Genomic DNA, 17,078 nt, shown 5'->3' with positions numbered 1-17,078 from the left:
AACGGCACCCTATTCCCTATATAGTGCACTACTATTCACCCCCAAACGGCACACTATTCCCTATATAGTGCACTACTATTCACCCCCAAATGGCACCCTATTCCCTATATAGTGCACTACTATTCACCCCCAAACGGCACACTATTCCCTATATAGTGCACTACTATTCACCCCCAAACGGCACCCTATTCCCTATATAGTGCACTACTATTCACCCCCAAATGGCACCCTATTCCCTATATAGTGCACTACTATGGTTCCCTATTCCCTATATAGTGCACTACTATTCACCCCAAATGGCACCCTATTCCCTATATAGTGCACTACTATGGTTCCCTATTCCCTATATAGTGCACTACTATTCACCCCAAACGGCACCCTATTCCCTATATAGTGCACTACTATTCACCCCCAAACGGCACACTATTCCCTATATAGTGCACTACTATGGTTCCCTATTCCCTATATAGTGCACTACTATTCACCCCAAACGGCACCCTATTCCCTATATAGTGCACTACTATGGTTCCCTATTCCCTATATAGTGCACTACTATTCACCCCCAAACGGCACCCTATTCCCTATATAGTGCACTACTATTCACCCCAAACGGCACCCTATTCCCTATATAGTGCACTACTATTCACACCCAAACGGCACCATATTCCCTATATAGTGCACTACTATTCACCCCAAACGGCACCCTATTCCCTATATAGTGCACTACTATTCACCCCAAACGGCATCCTATTCCCTATATAGTGCACTACTATTCACCCCCAAACGGCACCCTATTCCCTATATAGTGCACTACTATTCACCCCCAAACGGCACACTATTCCCTATATAGTGCACTACTATTCACCCCCAAATGGCACCCTATTCCCTATATAGTGCACTACTATTCACCCCCAAACGGCACACTATTCCCTATATAGTGCACTACTATTCACCCCCAAACGGCACCCTATTCCCTATATAGTGCACTACTATTCACCCCCAAACGGCACCCTATTCCCTATATAGTGCACTACTATTCACCTCCAAACGGCACCCTATTCCCTATATAGGGAATAGGGTGCCGTTTGGGATGGAGACAATATTTACATAGCAAAGCTGGCACCGTCTGTTGAAGTGACCTCCACATTTTCGTGTACGGTACAGTGCACTGTGGGAGAAAAGCAACGGCTCGCAGATTTTGACGCTACTGTGGACTTAGAAACAGCCTCGGAAATCCAAACGGAACCGGGCCACGTTCCATTGGCCAATAAGCAGGACAACGAAGTCTTGATCCTGTTTGGATTTGGAGACGAGGAAGGTTGGCCTCTATAGCTTCCTTTACATGGAGTCTAAGGTTAAAGGTCAAACAGCCTAAATTAAAGGGATTCAGCGGGACGATGGTTATAATTGATTCCGTTACAGTTTGAGCAGCTCCTCCGTGATTAAAGGAGAGGAGAGGCGTTTACATTGCCATGGTCACCTAGTTATTTCAGGAAGTGCTGAAACGACGTCAATCACACTGTCGCTGTAAATTCAACATCCTCCGCCAGGTTTCCTACAAGGCTGTGTCCCAAATCACAACCCATTCCTTATGTAGTGACCAGGGCTCTATGGCCAAGGGCACCACATTGACCAGGGCCCTATGGCCAATGGCACCCTATTCCCTACATAGTGCACTACTTTGACCAGGGCCCAATGGCACCCTATTCCCTACGTAGTGCACTACGTTGACCAGGGCCCTATGGCCAAGGGCACCCTATTCCCTACGTAGTGCACTACGTTGACCAGGGCCCTATGGCCAATGGCACCCTATTCCCTACGTAGTGCCCTACGTTGACCAGGGCCCTATGGCCAAGGGCACCCTATTCCCTACGTAGTGCACTACGTTGACCAGGGCCCTATGGCCAATGGTACCCTATTCCCTACGTAGTGCACTACGTTGACCAGGGCCCTATGGCCAATGGTACCCTATTCCCTATGTAGTGCACTACTTTGACCAGAAACCATAGGCTGCCATTTGTGATATAGACGAGGAATGATAATTCTCGTAGTACATTATTTTATCTATATATTGGACCATAAAGAGAGAGACCAGTCACATGATCTATATAGTGGACCATAGAGAGACCAGATACATGATCTATATAGTGGACCATAGAGAGAGACCAGTCACATTATCTATATAGTGGACCATAGAGAGAGAGAGACCAGTCACATGATCTATATAGTGGACCATAGATAGACCAGACACATGATCTATATAGTGGACCATAGAGAGACCAGTCACATGATCTATATAGTGGACCATAGAGAGAGAAAGACCAGTCACATGATCTATATAGTGGACCATAGAGAGAGAGATCAGTCACATGATCTATATAGTGGACCATAGAGAGACCAGACACATGATCTATATAGTGGAACATAGAGAGACCAGTCACATTATCTATATAGTGGACCATAGAGAGACCAGACACATGCTCTATATAGTGGACCACAGAGAGACCAGTCACATTATCTATATAGTGGACCATAGAGAGACTAAAAACAGAAAGACAGTTGAGCTTCCTACAAAGCAATTCATGACACAGATTGAAGAAAGACTCTAAACTCCAGGCTCTGCTTTGGAAAAATCCATCACATTTTACAGTATAATAACCTCCTGCTCTCTCTTTTATCTCTGTCTCCCTCTTTGCAGCATTTGGGGAAAGCCCCAGCAGGTTTGAAATGGCAAAATATTATAATAATACTCAATATATATATATATATATATATATATATAATAAGAAATTCTTCCTTATTGTGTCCCCTTGTCCCATAGAGATGTATAGAGTTCACAACATTGCATCTGTTCTATTATCCGGCTTCTGTGAGCACACGGGCAGCGCCATCGAGACCAATACAACATCTCTCCCCAGTCCCCCCCCTCTCTCTCTCTATTCTTCTCCTCTCTCCCCAGTCCCGTCTCTCTCTCTCCCCAGTCCCCCCTCTCTCTCTCTATATTCTTCTCCTCTCTCCCCAGTCCCGTCTCTCTCTCTCCCCAGTCCCTTCTCTCTCTCTCTCTCTCTCTCTCTCTCTCTCTCCATTCTTCTCCTCTCTCCCCAGTACCGTCTCTCTCTCTCCCCAGTCCCTTCTCTCTCTCTCTCTCTCTCTCTCTCTCTCTCTCTCTCTCTCTCTCTCTCTCTCTCCATTCTTCTCCTCTCTCCCCAGTCCCTTCTCTCTCTCTCTCCATTCTTCTCCTCTCTCCCCAGTCCCCTCTCTCTCTCTCTCTCTCCATTCTTCTCCTCTCTCCCCAGTCCCCTCTCTCTCTCCATTCTTCTCCTCTCTCCCCAGTCCCCTCTCCCCAGTCCCCCCTCTCTCTCTCTCTCTCTCTCTCTCTCTATTCTTCTCCTCTCTCCCCAGTCCCCTCTCTCTCTCCATTCTTCTCCTCTCTCCCCAGTCCCCTCTCCCCAGTCCCCCCTCTCTCTCTCTCTCTCTCTCTCTCTCTCTCTATTCTTCTCCTCTCTCCCCAGTCCCGTCTCTCACTCTCCCCAGTCCCCTCTCTCTCTCTCCATTCTTCTCCTCTCTCCCCAGTCCCTTCTCTCTCTCTCTCCATTCTTCTCCTCTCTCCCCAGTCCCCTCTCTCTCTCTCTCTCTCTCCATTCTTCTCCTCTCTCCCCAGTCCCCTCTCTCTCTCCATTCTTCTCCTCTCTCCCCAGTCCCTCTCCCCAGTCCCCCTCTCTCTCTCTCCATTCTTCTCCTCTCTCCCCAGACCCCTCTCTCTCTCTCCATTCTTCTCCTCTCTCCCCAGTCCCCTCTCTCCATTCTTCTCCTCTCTCCCCAGTCCTCTCTCTCTCTCTCCACAGAGAGACACCAGCATCTCTCTCTCTCTCCATTCTTCTCCTCTCTCCCCAGTCCCCTCTCTCTCTCTCCATTTTTCTAATCTCATCAATCCTCTCTCTCTCTCCATTCTTCTCCTCTCTCCCTAGTCCCCTCTCTCTCTCTCTCTCTCTCTCTCCATTCTTCTCCTCTCTCCCTAGTCCCCTCTCTCTCTCTCTCTCTCTCCATTCTTCTCCTCTCTCTCCATTCTTCTCATCTCTCCATTCTTCTCCTCTCTCTCCATTCTTCTCCTCTCTCCCCAGTCCCCTCTCTCTCTCTCTCTCCATTCTTCTCCTCTCTCCCCAGTTCCCTCTCTCTCTACTATCTTCTCCTCTCTCCCCAGTCCACTCTCTCTCTCTCTCTCCATTCTTCTCCTCTCTCCCTTTCTCTCTCTCCATTCTTCTCCTCTCTCCCTCTCTCTCTCCATTCTTCTCCTCTCTCCCCAGTCCCCTCTCTCTCTCTCCATTCTTCTCTCTCCCCAGTCCCCTCTCTCTCTCTCCATTCTTCTCCTCTCTCCCCAGTCCCCTCTCTCTCTCTCCATTCTTCTCCTCTCTCCCCAGTTCCCCCTCTCTCTCTCCTTTCTTCTCCTCTCTCCCCAGTCCCCTCTCTCTCTCTCTCCATTCTTCTCCTATCTCCCCAGTTCCCCCTCTCTCTCTCCTTTCTTCTCCTCTCTCCCCAGTCCCCCTCTCTCTCTCTCTCTCTCTCTCTCTCTCTCTCTCTCTCTCTCTCTCTCTCTCTCTCTCTCTCCATTCTTCTCCTCATCTCATCAGTCCCCCTCTCTCTCTCTCTCCATTCTTCTCCTCTCTCCCCAGTCCCCTCTCTCTCTCTCTCTCTCTCTCTCTCTCTCTCTCTCCATTCTTCTCCTCTCTCCCCAGTCCCCCTCTCTCTCTCTCTCTCTCTCCATTCTTCTCCTCTCCGCAGTCCTCTCTCTCTCTCTCTCTCTCTCTCTCTCTCTCTCTCTCTCTCTCTCTCTCTCTCTCTCTCTCTCTCTCTCTCTCTTCTCTCTCTCTCTCTCTCTCTCTCTCTCTCTATCCTTTCTTCTCCTCTCTCTCTCTCTCTCTCTCTCTCTCTCTCTCTCTCTCTCTCTCTCTCTCTCTCTCTCTCTCTATCCTTTCTTCTCCTCTCTCTCTCTCTCTCTCTCTCTCTCTCCATTCTTCTCCTCTCTCCCCAGTCCCCCTCTCTCTCTCTCTCTCTCTCCATTCTTCTCCTCATCTCATCATTCCCCTCTCTCTCTCTCTCTCTCCTTTCTTCTCCTCTCTCCCCAGTCCCCTCTCTCTTTCTCTCACTCTCTCTCTCTCTCCATTCTTGTCCTCTCTCCCCAGTCCTCTCTCTCTCTCTCCTTTCTTCTCCTCTCTCATCAGTCCCATCTCTCTCTCTCTCCATTCTTCTCCTCTCTCCCCGGTCCCCTCTCTCTCTCTCTCTCTCCTTTCTTCTCCTCATCAGTCCCCTCTCTGTCTCTCTCTCTCTCTCCATTCTTCTCCTCTCTCATCAGTCCCCTCTCTCTCTCTCCATTCTTCTCCTCATCTCATCAGTCCCCTCTCTCTCTCCATTATTGCCCTCTCTCCCCAGTCCCCTCTCTCTCTCTCTCTCTCCATTCTTCTCCTCATCTCATCAGTCCCCTCTCTCTCTCTCTCTCTCCATTATTCTCCCCTCTCCCCAGTCCCCTCTCTCTCTCCATTATTCTCCCCTCTCCCAGTCCCCTCTCTCTCTCTCTCTCTCTCCATTATTCTCCTCTCTCCCCAGTCCCCTCTCTCTCTCTCTCTCCATTCTCCTCATCTCATCAGTCCCCTCTCTCTCTCTCTCTCTCTCTCTCCATTCTCCTCATCTCATCAGTCCCCTCTCTCTCTCTCTCCATTATTCTCCTCTCTCCCCAGTCCCCTCTCTCTCTCTCTCTCCATTCTCCTCATCTCATCAGTCCCCCCTCTCTCTCTCTCTCTCTCTCTCCATTCTCCTCATCTCATCAGTCCCCTCTCTCTCTCTCTCTCCATTATTCTCCTCTCTCCCCAGTCCCCTCTCTCTCTCTCTCTCTCTCTCTCTCCATTCTCCTCATCTCATCAGTCCTCTCCTGACAGAGGGAGGATTAAAACACGGTTGGACGTACCTCTGCTATCCAGATCCTGTTCCCCAACACATTGATATTCACGGTTACACCTCTGCTACTGCAAGGTTAAGAGCCATCTATGTTATTACAGCTGACTGGGGCTTTGTCCTCTACAACTGGTGCTATTCAACAGACGCTAAAAGACACACATTTACACTACCAATTCATAGAGAGAGAGAGAAGGAGGGAGAGAAAGAAGGAAAGACAGGGAGAGAGATAGAAGGAAAGAGAGGGAGAAAGTTTGTGTATCTGAGCTGTGTGTATGTGCGTGCGTGCGTGCGTGCGTGCGTCCGTCCGTCCGTCCGTCCGTCCGTCCGTCCGTCCGTCCGTCCGTCCGTGTGTGTGTGTGTGTGTGTGTGTGTGTGTGTGTGTGTCTGTGTGTGTGTGTGTGTGTGTGTGAATACCTTCAGCAGCTTAGCGTGCAGCAGCAGTGTGTAGGCAGCTTCAGTGTAGTTGTCACACTCCTTGTGGAGGTCACACAGCTTGTACAGGTACCTGTCCGGACAGAGGACACACGGGTTACCATGGTGTCAACGGACAGAGGACACACGGGTTACCATGGTGACAACGGACAGAGGACACACAGGTAACCATGGTGACGACGGACAGAGGACACACGGGTAACCATGGTGACAACGGACAGAGGACACACGGGTAACCATGGTGACGACGGACAGAGGACACACAGGTTACCATGGTGACAACGGACAGAGGACACACGGGTTACCATGGTGACAACGGACAGAGGACACACGGGTTACCATGGTGACAACGGACAGAGGACACACGGGTTACCATGGTGACAACGGACAGAGGACACACGGGTAACCATGGTGACGACGGACAGAGGACACACGGGTTACCATGGTGACGACGGACAGAGGACACACATGTTACCATGGTGACAGCGGACAGATGACACACGGGTTACCATGGTGACAACGGACAGATGACACACGGGTTACCATGGTGACAATGGACAGATGACACACGGGTTACCATGGTGACAACGGACAGAGGACACACGGGTAACCATGGTGACAACGGTACACACCTTGGTGGGCTTCAATATGACGTCACCATGGTGACAACGGACAGAGACAAGTCAACGGTACAGACTGACGGACCGCCAGGGCAGACTGACAGACCGCCAGGGCAGACAGACAGACCGCTAGGGCAGACTGACAGACCACTAGGGCAGACTGACAGACCACTAGGGCAGACTGACAGACCGCTAGGGCAGACTGACAGACCGCTAGGGCAGACTGACAGACCGCTAGGGCAGACTGACGGACCGCTAGGGCAGACTGACGGACCGCTAGGGCAGACTGACAGACCGCTAGAGCAGACTGACAGACCGTTAGGGCAGACTGACGGACCGCTAGGGCTGACTGACGGACCGCTAGGGCAGACTGACGGACCACTAGGGCAGACTGACGGACCGCTAGGGCAGACTGACGGACCGCTAGGGCAGACTGACAGACCGCTAGGGCAGACTGACGGACCGCTAGGGCTGACTGTGACTTCACAGAGGCATTGAGTACAGAAACACCTGGCCTTGACTTCACAGAGGAATTGAGTACAGAAACACCTGGCCTTGACTTCACAGAGGCATTGAGTACAGAAACACCTGGCCTTGACTTCACAGAGGCACTGAGTACAAAAACACCTGGCCTTGACTTCACAGATGCACTGAGTACAGAAACACCTGGCCTTGACTTCACAGAGGCACTGAGTACAGAAACACCTGGCCTTGACTTCACAGAGGCACTGAGTACAGAAACACCTGGCCTTGACTTCACAGAGGCATTGAGTACAGAAACACCTGGTCTTGACTTCACAGAGGCACTGAGCCCCAAAACACCTGGCCTTGACTTCACAGAGGCACTGAGCCCCAAAACACCTGGCCTTGACTTCACAGAGGCACTGAGCCCCAAAACACCTGGCCTTGACTTCACAGAGGCACTGAGTAAAACAACACCTGGCCTTGACTTCACAGAGGCACTGAGTACAAAAACACCTGGCCTTGACTTCACAGAGGCACTGAGTAAAAAAACACCTGGCCTTGACTTCACAGAGGCACTGAGTAAAAAAACACCTGGCCTTGACTTCACAGAGGCACTGAGTACAAAAACACCTGGCATTGACTTCACAGAGGCACTGAGCCCCAAAACACCTGGCCTTGACTTCACAGAGGCACTGAGCCCCAAAACACCTGGCCTTGACTTCACAGAGGCACTGAGTAAAACAACACCTGGCCTTGACTTCACAGAGGCACTGAGTAAAAAAACACCTGGCCTTGACTTCACAGAGGCACTGAGTACAAAAACACCTGGCCTTGACTTCACAGAGGCACTGAGCCCCAAAACACCTGGCCTTGACTTCACAGAGGCACTGAGCCCCAAAACACCTGGCCTTGACTTCACAGAGGCACTGAGCCCCAAAACACCTGGCCTTGACTTCACAGAGGCACTGAGTAAAACAACACCTGGCCTTGACTTCACAGAGGCACTGAGTACAAAAACACCTGGCCTTGACTTCACAGAGGCACTGAGTACAGAAACACCTGGCCTTGACTTCACAGAGGCACTGAGCCCCAAAACACCTGGCCTTGACTTCACAGAGGCACTGAGCCCCAAAACACCTGGCCCTGACTTCACAGAGGCACTGAGCCCCAAAACACCTGGCCTTGACTTCACAGAGGCACTGAGCCCCAAAACACCTGGCCTTGACTTCACAGAGGCACTGAGCCCCAAAACGCCTGGCCTTGACTTCACAGAGGCACTGACCCAAAAACACCTGGCCTTGACTTCACAGAGGCACTGAGCCCCAAAACACCTGGCCTTGACTTCACAGAGGCACTGAGCCCCAATCACCTTGCCTTGACTTCACAGAGGTACTGAGCCCCAAAACACCTGGCCTTGACTTCACAGAGGCACTGAGTAAAAAAACACCTGGCCTTGACTTCACAGAGGCACTGAGTAAAAAAACACCTGGCCTTGACTTCACAGAGGCACTGAGTACAAAAACACCTGGCCTTGACTTCACAGAGGCACTGAGCCCCAAAACACCTGGCCTTGACTTCACAGAGGCACTGAGCCCCAAAACACCTGGCCTTGACTTCACAGAGGCACTGAGTACAGAAACACCTGGCCTTGACTTCACAGAGGCACTGAGTACAGAAACACCTGGTCTTGACTTCACAGAGGCACTGAGTACAGAAACACCTGGCCTTGACTTCACAGAGGCACTGAGCCCCAAAACACCTGGCCTTGACTTCACAGAGGCACTGAGTACAGAACCACCTGGCCTTGACTTCACAGAGGCACTGAGTACAGAACCACCTAGCCTTGACTTCACAGAGGCACTGACCCAAAAACACCTGGCCGTGACTTCACAGAGGTACTGAGTACCATAGAACAGAAAAGTGTATTTGAGGAAGATGATGATGAAGACCTCTTCCTACCTGATGTACATCTCCTCTCTCTCTATCTCCTTGTAGAAGTTCTGAGGATGAAAACATTGAAATAGTTTATGAACAAAACTGAAATGCTTCAACTACGACAGTGAAATTACAAACAACAAATCACAACAATACCAAATCATGAATGTTATGCAGCTGGTGTTTATACATCTGAAATGTCTTTTCAACTGTTGGACAGTAAAGTGTCCTTCACAATAAGACAGGTTACTAGGCTACGCAGCAGGACGCTTCACAATAAGACAGGTTACTAGGCAACGCAGCAGGACGCTTCACAATAAGACAGGTTACTAGGCAACGCAGCAGGACGCTTCACAATCTGTCCACAACGGATCAGAACATAGAACAGTGTTACTAGGCAACGCAGCAGGACGCAGCCAGACATCTGTCCACAACGGAACAGGACAGAACAGTGTGTGTCTCTCCTACCAGCACGTTGACGGTGCAGCTCATCCGGTTCTCCTTGTTCTCGTCGTGCATGATGGTCCTGTAGTCCAGGAGCCTCTCCAACAGACGAACCACCAGGTTCACAAAGCTCTCCCCACTCTTAGACAGGTACTTGTGTTTCCTGCAGTGTTCCAACAGACTGGGGAGGGAGGAGGGGAGAGAGAGGGAGGGGAGAGAGAGGGGGGAGAGGAGAGAGAGGAGGGGGAGAGAGGAGAGAGGGAGGGAGGGAGAGAGAGAGAGAGAGAGGGAGGGGAGGGAGGGAGGGGAGAGAGGTGAGAGGGAGAGAGGGAGGGGAGGGAGAGAGAGGAGAGAGGGAGGGGAGGGAGGGGAGAGAGGAGAGAGGGAGAGAGGGAGGGGAGGGAGAGAGAGGAGAGAGGGAGGGGAGGGAGGGGAGAGAATTGAGAGGGAGAGAGGGAGGGGAGGGAGAGAGAGGAGAGAGAGGGAGGGGATGGAGAGAGAGGAGAGGGAGGGGAGGGAGAGGAGAGAGAGGGAGGGGAGGGAGAGAGGAGAGAGAGAGGGGGGGGGAGGGAGAGAGGAGAGAGAGAGAGAGGAGGGGAGAGAGAGATGGGAGGGAGAGAGGAGGGGGAGAGAGAGAGGGGAGGGGGAGGGAGGAGGAGGGGGAGAGAGGGAGGAGGGAGGGGAGAGAGGAGAGGGAGAGGAGGGAGAGAGAGGAGAGAGAGTGGGAGGGGAGGGAGAGAGAGAGAGAGGGAGAGAGCGGGAGAGAGAGAGAGGAGGGGGAGAGAGAGATGGGAGGGAGAGAGGAGGGGAGAGAGAGAGGAGGGAGAGAGGAGGGGGAGAGAGAGAGGGGAGAGAGAGGGGAGGGGGAGAGAGAGGGGGAGAGAGGGGAGGGGGAGAGAGGGGAGAGAGAGGGGAGGGGGAGAGAGGGGAGAGAGAGGGGAGGGGAGAGAGGGAGAGAGAGGAGGGGGAGAGAGGGGGGAGAGAGGGGAGAGAGGAGCGGGAGAGAGAGAGAGAGAGGGAGGGGAGGGAGAGAGGAGGGGGAGAGAGAGGGGAGAGGGGGAGAGAGAGGTGAGAGGGGGAGAGGAGGGAGGGGAGACAGGTGAGGGGAGGGAGGGAGGGAGAGTGGGAGAGAGGTGAGGGGGAGGGGCGAGAAAGAGAGGAGGGGGAGAGAGGGGAGGGGGAGAGGTGAGGCAGAGAGAAGATAATTACAAAAAGATAATTACTTGACACATTGTAAAGAATGAACAAACAAACAGAGTAAACTAGAATGTTATTTGGCCCTAAACAGAGAGTACACAGCGGCAGAATACCTGACCACTGTGACTGACACAAAATTAAGGAAAGCTTAGATTATGTACAGACTCAGTGAGCATAGCCTTGCTATTGAGAAAGGCCGCCGTAGGCAGACGTGGCTCTCAAGAGAAGACAGGCTATGTGCTCACTGCCCACAAAATGAGGTGGAAACTGAGCTGCACTTCCTAACCTCCTGCCAAACGTAGGACCATATTAGAGAGACATATTTCCCCCAGATTACACAGATCCACAAAGAAATTGAAAACAAATCAAACATTAATAAACTTCCTGTTTGTGACCCGTTGCCATGAGAACAACATTGTAAATACAACATATGTGTTTATTTATTTCAGTTTATTTATTTTACCTTTCAACGACCACAGTTACCACACCGCCAATAATATAACATTTATTTTACCTTTCAACGACCACAGTTACCACCAATTTATTTTAAAACCTTTGTGAGTGTAATATTAAACTAATGTTTCCCCTGTTCATTTCCCTTAATGATCTATTTCACTTTCTATGTAAACATATGTTTCATAAAGACCTTAAATTAAACTGAGACAGACAGACAGACAGACAGACAGACGGACGGACGGACGGACGGACGGACGGACGGACGGACGGACGGACGGACGGACGGACGGACGGACGGACGGACGGACGGACGGACAGACAGACAGACAGACAGACTGACTGACTGACTGACTGACTGACTGACTGAGGAATTCCCCAGGGCAGCTGTCTAAGCCCCTTATTTTTTTCAATCTTTATGAACGCCATAATGCCACTGGCAGTGAGTCTAATTACGCAGATGACTCAACACTATACACATCACCTACTACAGCAACTGAAATGACTAAACAAAGAGCGGCAGTTAGTTTCAGAAATGGTGGCATGGAATAAGTTAAACCTAAATATTTCAAAAACCAAAAGCATTGTATTAGGGACAAATCATTCACTAAACCTAAATCTTGTAATAAATAATGTGGAAATTGAGCAAGTTGAGGTGACTAAACTGCTTGGAGTAACCCTGGATTGTAAACTGTCATGGGTCAAAACATATTGATACAACAGTAGCTAAGATGGGGTGAAATCTGTCTATAATAAAGCGCTGCTCTACCTTCTTAACAACACTAACAACAAGGCAGATCCTACAGGCCCTAGTTTATACCTTCTTAACAACACTATCAACAAGGCAGATCCTACAGGCCCTAGTTTCTACCTTCTTAACAGCACTATCACCAAGGCAGGTCCTACAGGCCCTAGTTTCTACCTTCTTAACAACACTATCAACAAGGCAGGCCCTACAGGCCCTAGTTTCTACCTTCTTAACAGCACTATCACCAAGGCAGGTCCTACAGGCCCTAGTTTCTACCTTCTTAACAACACTATCAAAAAGGCAGGTCCTACAGGCCCTAGTTTCTACCTTCTTAACAACACTATCACCAAGGCAGGTCCTACAGGCCCTAGTTTCTACCTTCTTAACAACACTATCAACAAGGCAGGTCCTACAGGCCCTAGTTTCTACCTTCTTAACAACACTGTCAACAAGGCAGGTCAGACGGACGGACGGACGGACGGACGGACGGACGGACAGACAGACAGACAGACAGACAGACAGACAGACAGACAGACAGACAGACAGACAGACAGACAGACAGGCAGACAGACAGGCAGACAGGCAGACAGGCAGACAGACAGACAGACAGACAGACAGACAGACAGACAGACAGACAGACAGACAGACAGACAGACAGACAGACAGACAGACAGACAGACAGACAGACAGGAGGACAGACAGGCAGACAGACAGACAGACAGACAGACAGGCAGACAGGCAGACAGACAGACAGACAGACAGACAGACAGACAGACAGACAGACAGACAGACAGAGACAGACCAGGCAGACAGACAGACAGATAGAGACAGACTGACAGACCAGGCAGACAGACAGACCAGGCAGACAGACAGACACCGACAGACCAGGCAGACAGACAGACACCGACAGACCAGGCAGACAGACAGACAGACAGACAGACAGACAGACAGACAGACAGACAGGCAGGCTGGCAGGCAGACAGGCAGACAGACAGACACCGACAGACCAGGCAGACAGACAGACACCGACAGACCAGGCAGACAGACAGACAGACAGACAGACAGACAGACAGACAGACAGACAGGCAGGCTGGCAGGCAGACAGGCAGACAGACAGACCAGGCAGACAGACCAGGCAGACAGACAGACCAGACCAGGCAGACAGACAGACCAGGCAGACAGACACCGACAGACCAGGCAGACACCGACAGACCAGGCAGACAGACAGACAGACAGACAGACAGACAGAAAGACAGACAGACAGGCAGACCAGGCAGACAGACCAGGCAGACAGACACCGACAGACAGGCAGACACCGACAGACAGGCAGACACCGACAGACCAGGCAGACAGACAGACAGACAGACAGACAGACAGACAGACAGACAGACAGACAGACCAGACCAGGCAGACAGACACCGACAGACCAGGCAGACAGACACCGACAGACCAGGCAGACAGACAGACACAGACAGACAGACAGACAGACAGCATCACTCACATCTTGTGGAAGAGGACTTTGTACTGCTCGTCTCCTCTGCCCCCCTCCACCTCGTGATCCAGTTTGGTGATGATCTCATTCTCAAACTGCAATTAGAAAGCAGCCGTTCATAATCAGCACAGCTCATTTTTCTATTCATTAGTCTCTATCATGTCTCCCTCTTTCTGCCTCCCTCGCTCTCTCTTTCCCACCCTCTCTCTCTTCTCTCTCTCTCTCCTTCCCCCTCTCTCTCCTTCCCCCTCTCTATACCCTCTCTCTCCTTCCCCCTCTCTCTCCTTCCCCCTCTCTATACCCTCTCTCCTTCCCCCTCTCTCTCCTTCCCACTCTCTATACCCTCTCACTCCTTCCCCCTCTATACCCTCTCTCTCCTTCCCACTCTCTATACCCTCTCTCTCCTTCCCCCTCTCTCTCCTTCCCCCTCTCTATACCCTCTCTCTCTCCTTCCCCCTCTCTCTCCTTCCCACTCTCTATACCCTCTCACTCCTTCCCCCTCTCTATACCCTCTCTCTCTTCCCACTCTCTATACCCTCTCTCTCCTTCCCCCTCTCTATACCCTCACTCTCCTTCCCCCTCTCTCTATACCCTCTCTCTCCTTCCCCCTCTCTATACCCTCTCTCTCCTCCCCCTCTCTATACCCTCTCTCTCCTTCCCCCTCTCTCTCCTTCCCACTCTCTATACCCTCTCACTCCTTCCCCCTCTCTATACCCTCTCTCTCCTTCCCCACTCTCTATACCCTCTCTCTCCTTCCCCCTCTCTATACCCTCACTCTCCTTCCCCCTCTCTATACCCTCTCTCTCCTTCCCCCTCTCTATACCCTCTCTCTCCTCCCCCTCTTCTCTCTCTCTCTCCTTCCCCCTCTCTATACCCTCTCACTCCTTCCCCCTCTCTATACCCTCTCTCTCCTTCCCCCTCTCTATCCTTCCCCCTCTCTATACCCTCTCTCTCATTCCCCCTCTCTATACCCTCTCTCTCATTCCCCCTCTCTCATTCCCCCTCTCTCTTCCCCCTCTCTCTCTCTCTCTCCTTCCCCCTCTCTATACCCTCCTCTCCTCCCCCTCTCTTCTCTCTCTCTCTCCTTCCCCCTCTCTATACCCTCTCACTCCTTCCCCCTCTCTATACCCTCTCTCTCCTTCCCCCTCTCTACCCTCTCTCTCCTTCCCCCTCTCTATCCTTCCCCCTCTCTATACCCTCTCTCTCATTCCCCCTCTCTATACCCTCTCTCTCATTCCCCCTCTCTCATTCCCCCTCTCTCTTCCCCCTCTCTCCTCTCTCTCTCCTTCCCCCTCTCTATACCCTCTCTCTCCTCCCCCTCCTCTCTCTCTCCTTCCCCTCTCTATACCCTCTCTCTCCTCCCCCTCTCTTCTCTCTCTCTCTCCTTCCCCCTCTCTCCCCCCTCTCTCCTCCCCCCACTCTATACCCCTCTCTCCCCCTCTCTTCTCTCTCTCTCCTTCCCCCTCTCTATACCCTCTCTCTCCTCCCCTCTCTTCTCTCTCTCTCCTTCCCCCTCTCTCCCCCCTCTCTCCTCCCCCCACTCTATACCCCCTCTCTCCCCCCCTCTCTTCTCTCTCTCTCCTTCCCCCTCTCTATACCCTCTCTCTCCTCCCCCTCTCTTCTCTCTCTCTCCTTCCCCTCTCTATACCCTCTCTCTCCTTCCCCCCTCTCTATACCCCCTCTCCTCCTCCCCTCTCTTCTCTCTCTCTCCTTCCCCCCTCTCTATACCCCCTCTCCTCCCCCTCTCTTCTCCCTCTCTCCTCCCCCTCTATACCCCCTCTCTCCTTCCCCCTCTCTATACCCTCTCTCCTTCCCCCTCTCTATACCCTCTCTCTCCTCCCCTCTCTTCTCTCTCTCTCTCCTTCCCCCTCTCTATACCCTCTCACTCCTTCCCCCTCTCTATACCCTCTCTCTCCTTCCCCCTCTCTATCCTTCCCCCTCTCTATACCCTCTCTCTCATTCCCCCTCTCTATACCCTCTCTCTCATTCCCCCTCTCTCATTCCCCCTCTCTCTTCCCCCTCTCTCCTCTCTCTCTCCTTCCCCCTCTCTATACCCTCTCTCTCCCTCCCCTCTCTTCTCTCTATCTCCTTCCCCCTCTCTATACCCTCTCTCTCCTTCCCCCTCTCTATACCCCCCTCTCCTCCCCTCTCTTCTCTCTCTCTCCTTCCCCCTCTCTATACCCCCTCTCCCCCCCTCTCTCCCCTCCCCCTCTCTATACCCCCTCTCTCCCCCTCTCTCCTTCCCCCTCTCTATACCCTCTCTCTCCTTCCCCCTCTCTATACCCTCTCACTCCTTCCCCCTCTCTATACCCTCTCTCTCCTTCCCCCTCTCTATCCTTCCCCCTCTCTATACCCTCTCTCTCATTCCCCCTCTCTATACCCTCTCTCTCATTCCCCCTCTCTCATTCCCCCTCTCTCTTCCCCCTCTCCTCTCTCTCTCCTTCCCCTCTCTATACCCTCTCTCTCCTCCCCCTCTCTTCTCTCTCTCTCTCCTTCCCCCTCTCTATACCCTCTCACTCCTTCCCCTCTCTATACCCTCTCTCTCCTTCCCCCTCTCTATCCTTCCCCCTCTCTATACCCTCTCTCTCATTCCCCCTCTCTATACCCTCTCTCTCATTCCCCCTCTCTCATTCCCCCTCTCTCTTCCCCCTCTCTCCTCTCTCTCTCCTTCCCCCTCTCTATACCCTCTCTCTCCTCCCCCTCTCTTCTCTCTCTCTCCTTCCCCCTCTCTATACCCTCTCTCTCCTCCCCTCTCTTCTCTCTCTCTCCTTCCCCCTCTCTCCCCCTCTCTCCCCCCCCCCACTCTATACCCCCTCTCTCCCCCTCTCTTCTCTCTCTCTCCTTCCCCTCTCTATACCCTCTCTCTCCTCCCCCTCTCTTCTCTCTCTCTCCTTCCCCCTCTCTCCCCCCCTCTCTCCTCCCCCACTCTATACCCCCTCTCTCCCCCTCTCTTCTCTCTCTCTCCTTCCCCTCTCTATACCCTCTCTCTCCTCCCCCTCTCTTCTCTCTCTCTCCTTCCCCCTCTCTATACCCTCTCTCTCTCTTCCCCCTCTCTATACCCCCCTCTCCTCCCCCTCTCTTCTCTCTCTCTCCTTCCCCCTCTCTATACCCCCTCTCTCCCCCCCCTCTCTATACCCTCTCTCTCCTTCCCCCTCTCTTCTCTCTCTCTCCTTCCCCCTCTCTATACCCCCTCTCTCCCCCCCTCTCTCCTCCCCCACTCTATTCCCCCTCTCTCCCCCTCTCTCTATACCCCCTCTCTCCTTCCCCCTCTCTATACCCTCTCTCTCCTCCCCCCCTCTCTTCTCTCTCTCTCCCTTCCCCCTCTCTATACCCTCTCACTCCT

General features: G+C 52.2%; 1 protein-coding gene across 1 annotated transcript in view; it reads right to left on the bottom strand.

Annotated features, from left to right (window-relative positions):
• LOC124023374 (dedicator of cytokinesis protein 1-like) overlaps nucleotides 1-17,078 on the bottom strand; it is a gene marked incomplete at both ends in the record, with an annotated part of 103,273 nt that overhangs the window by 67,504 nt on the left and 18,691 nt on the right. Inside the window, 4 exons of the mRNA XM_046337901.1 lie at nucleotides 6,364-6,454; nucleotides 9,426-9,466; nucleotides 9,870-10,026; nucleotides 13,745-13,830. Coding sequence (XP_046193857.1) covers nucleotides 6,364-6,454; nucleotides 9,426-9,466; nucleotides 9,870-10,026; nucleotides 13,745-13,830 — 375 coding nt within the window. The remainder of the gene's footprint in view (nucleotides 1-6,363; nucleotides 6,455-9,425; nucleotides 9,467-9,869; nucleotides 10,027-13,744; nucleotides 13,831-17,078) is intronic.

Source organism: Oncorhynchus gorbuscha, unplaced genomic scaffold, assembly GCF_021184085.1.
Source record: "Oncorhynchus gorbuscha isolate QuinsamMale2020 ecotype Even-year unplaced genomic scaffold, OgorEven_v1.0 Un_scaffold_1617, whole genome shotgun sequence".
Classification (NCBI taxonomy): domain Eukaryota; kingdom Metazoa; phylum Chordata; class Actinopteri; order Salmoniformes; family Salmonidae; genus Oncorhynchus; species Oncorhynchus gorbuscha.
The sequence above is the reverse complement of the archived record's forward strand: the minus strand, read 5'-3'. Positions and strand labels throughout refer to the sequence as shown.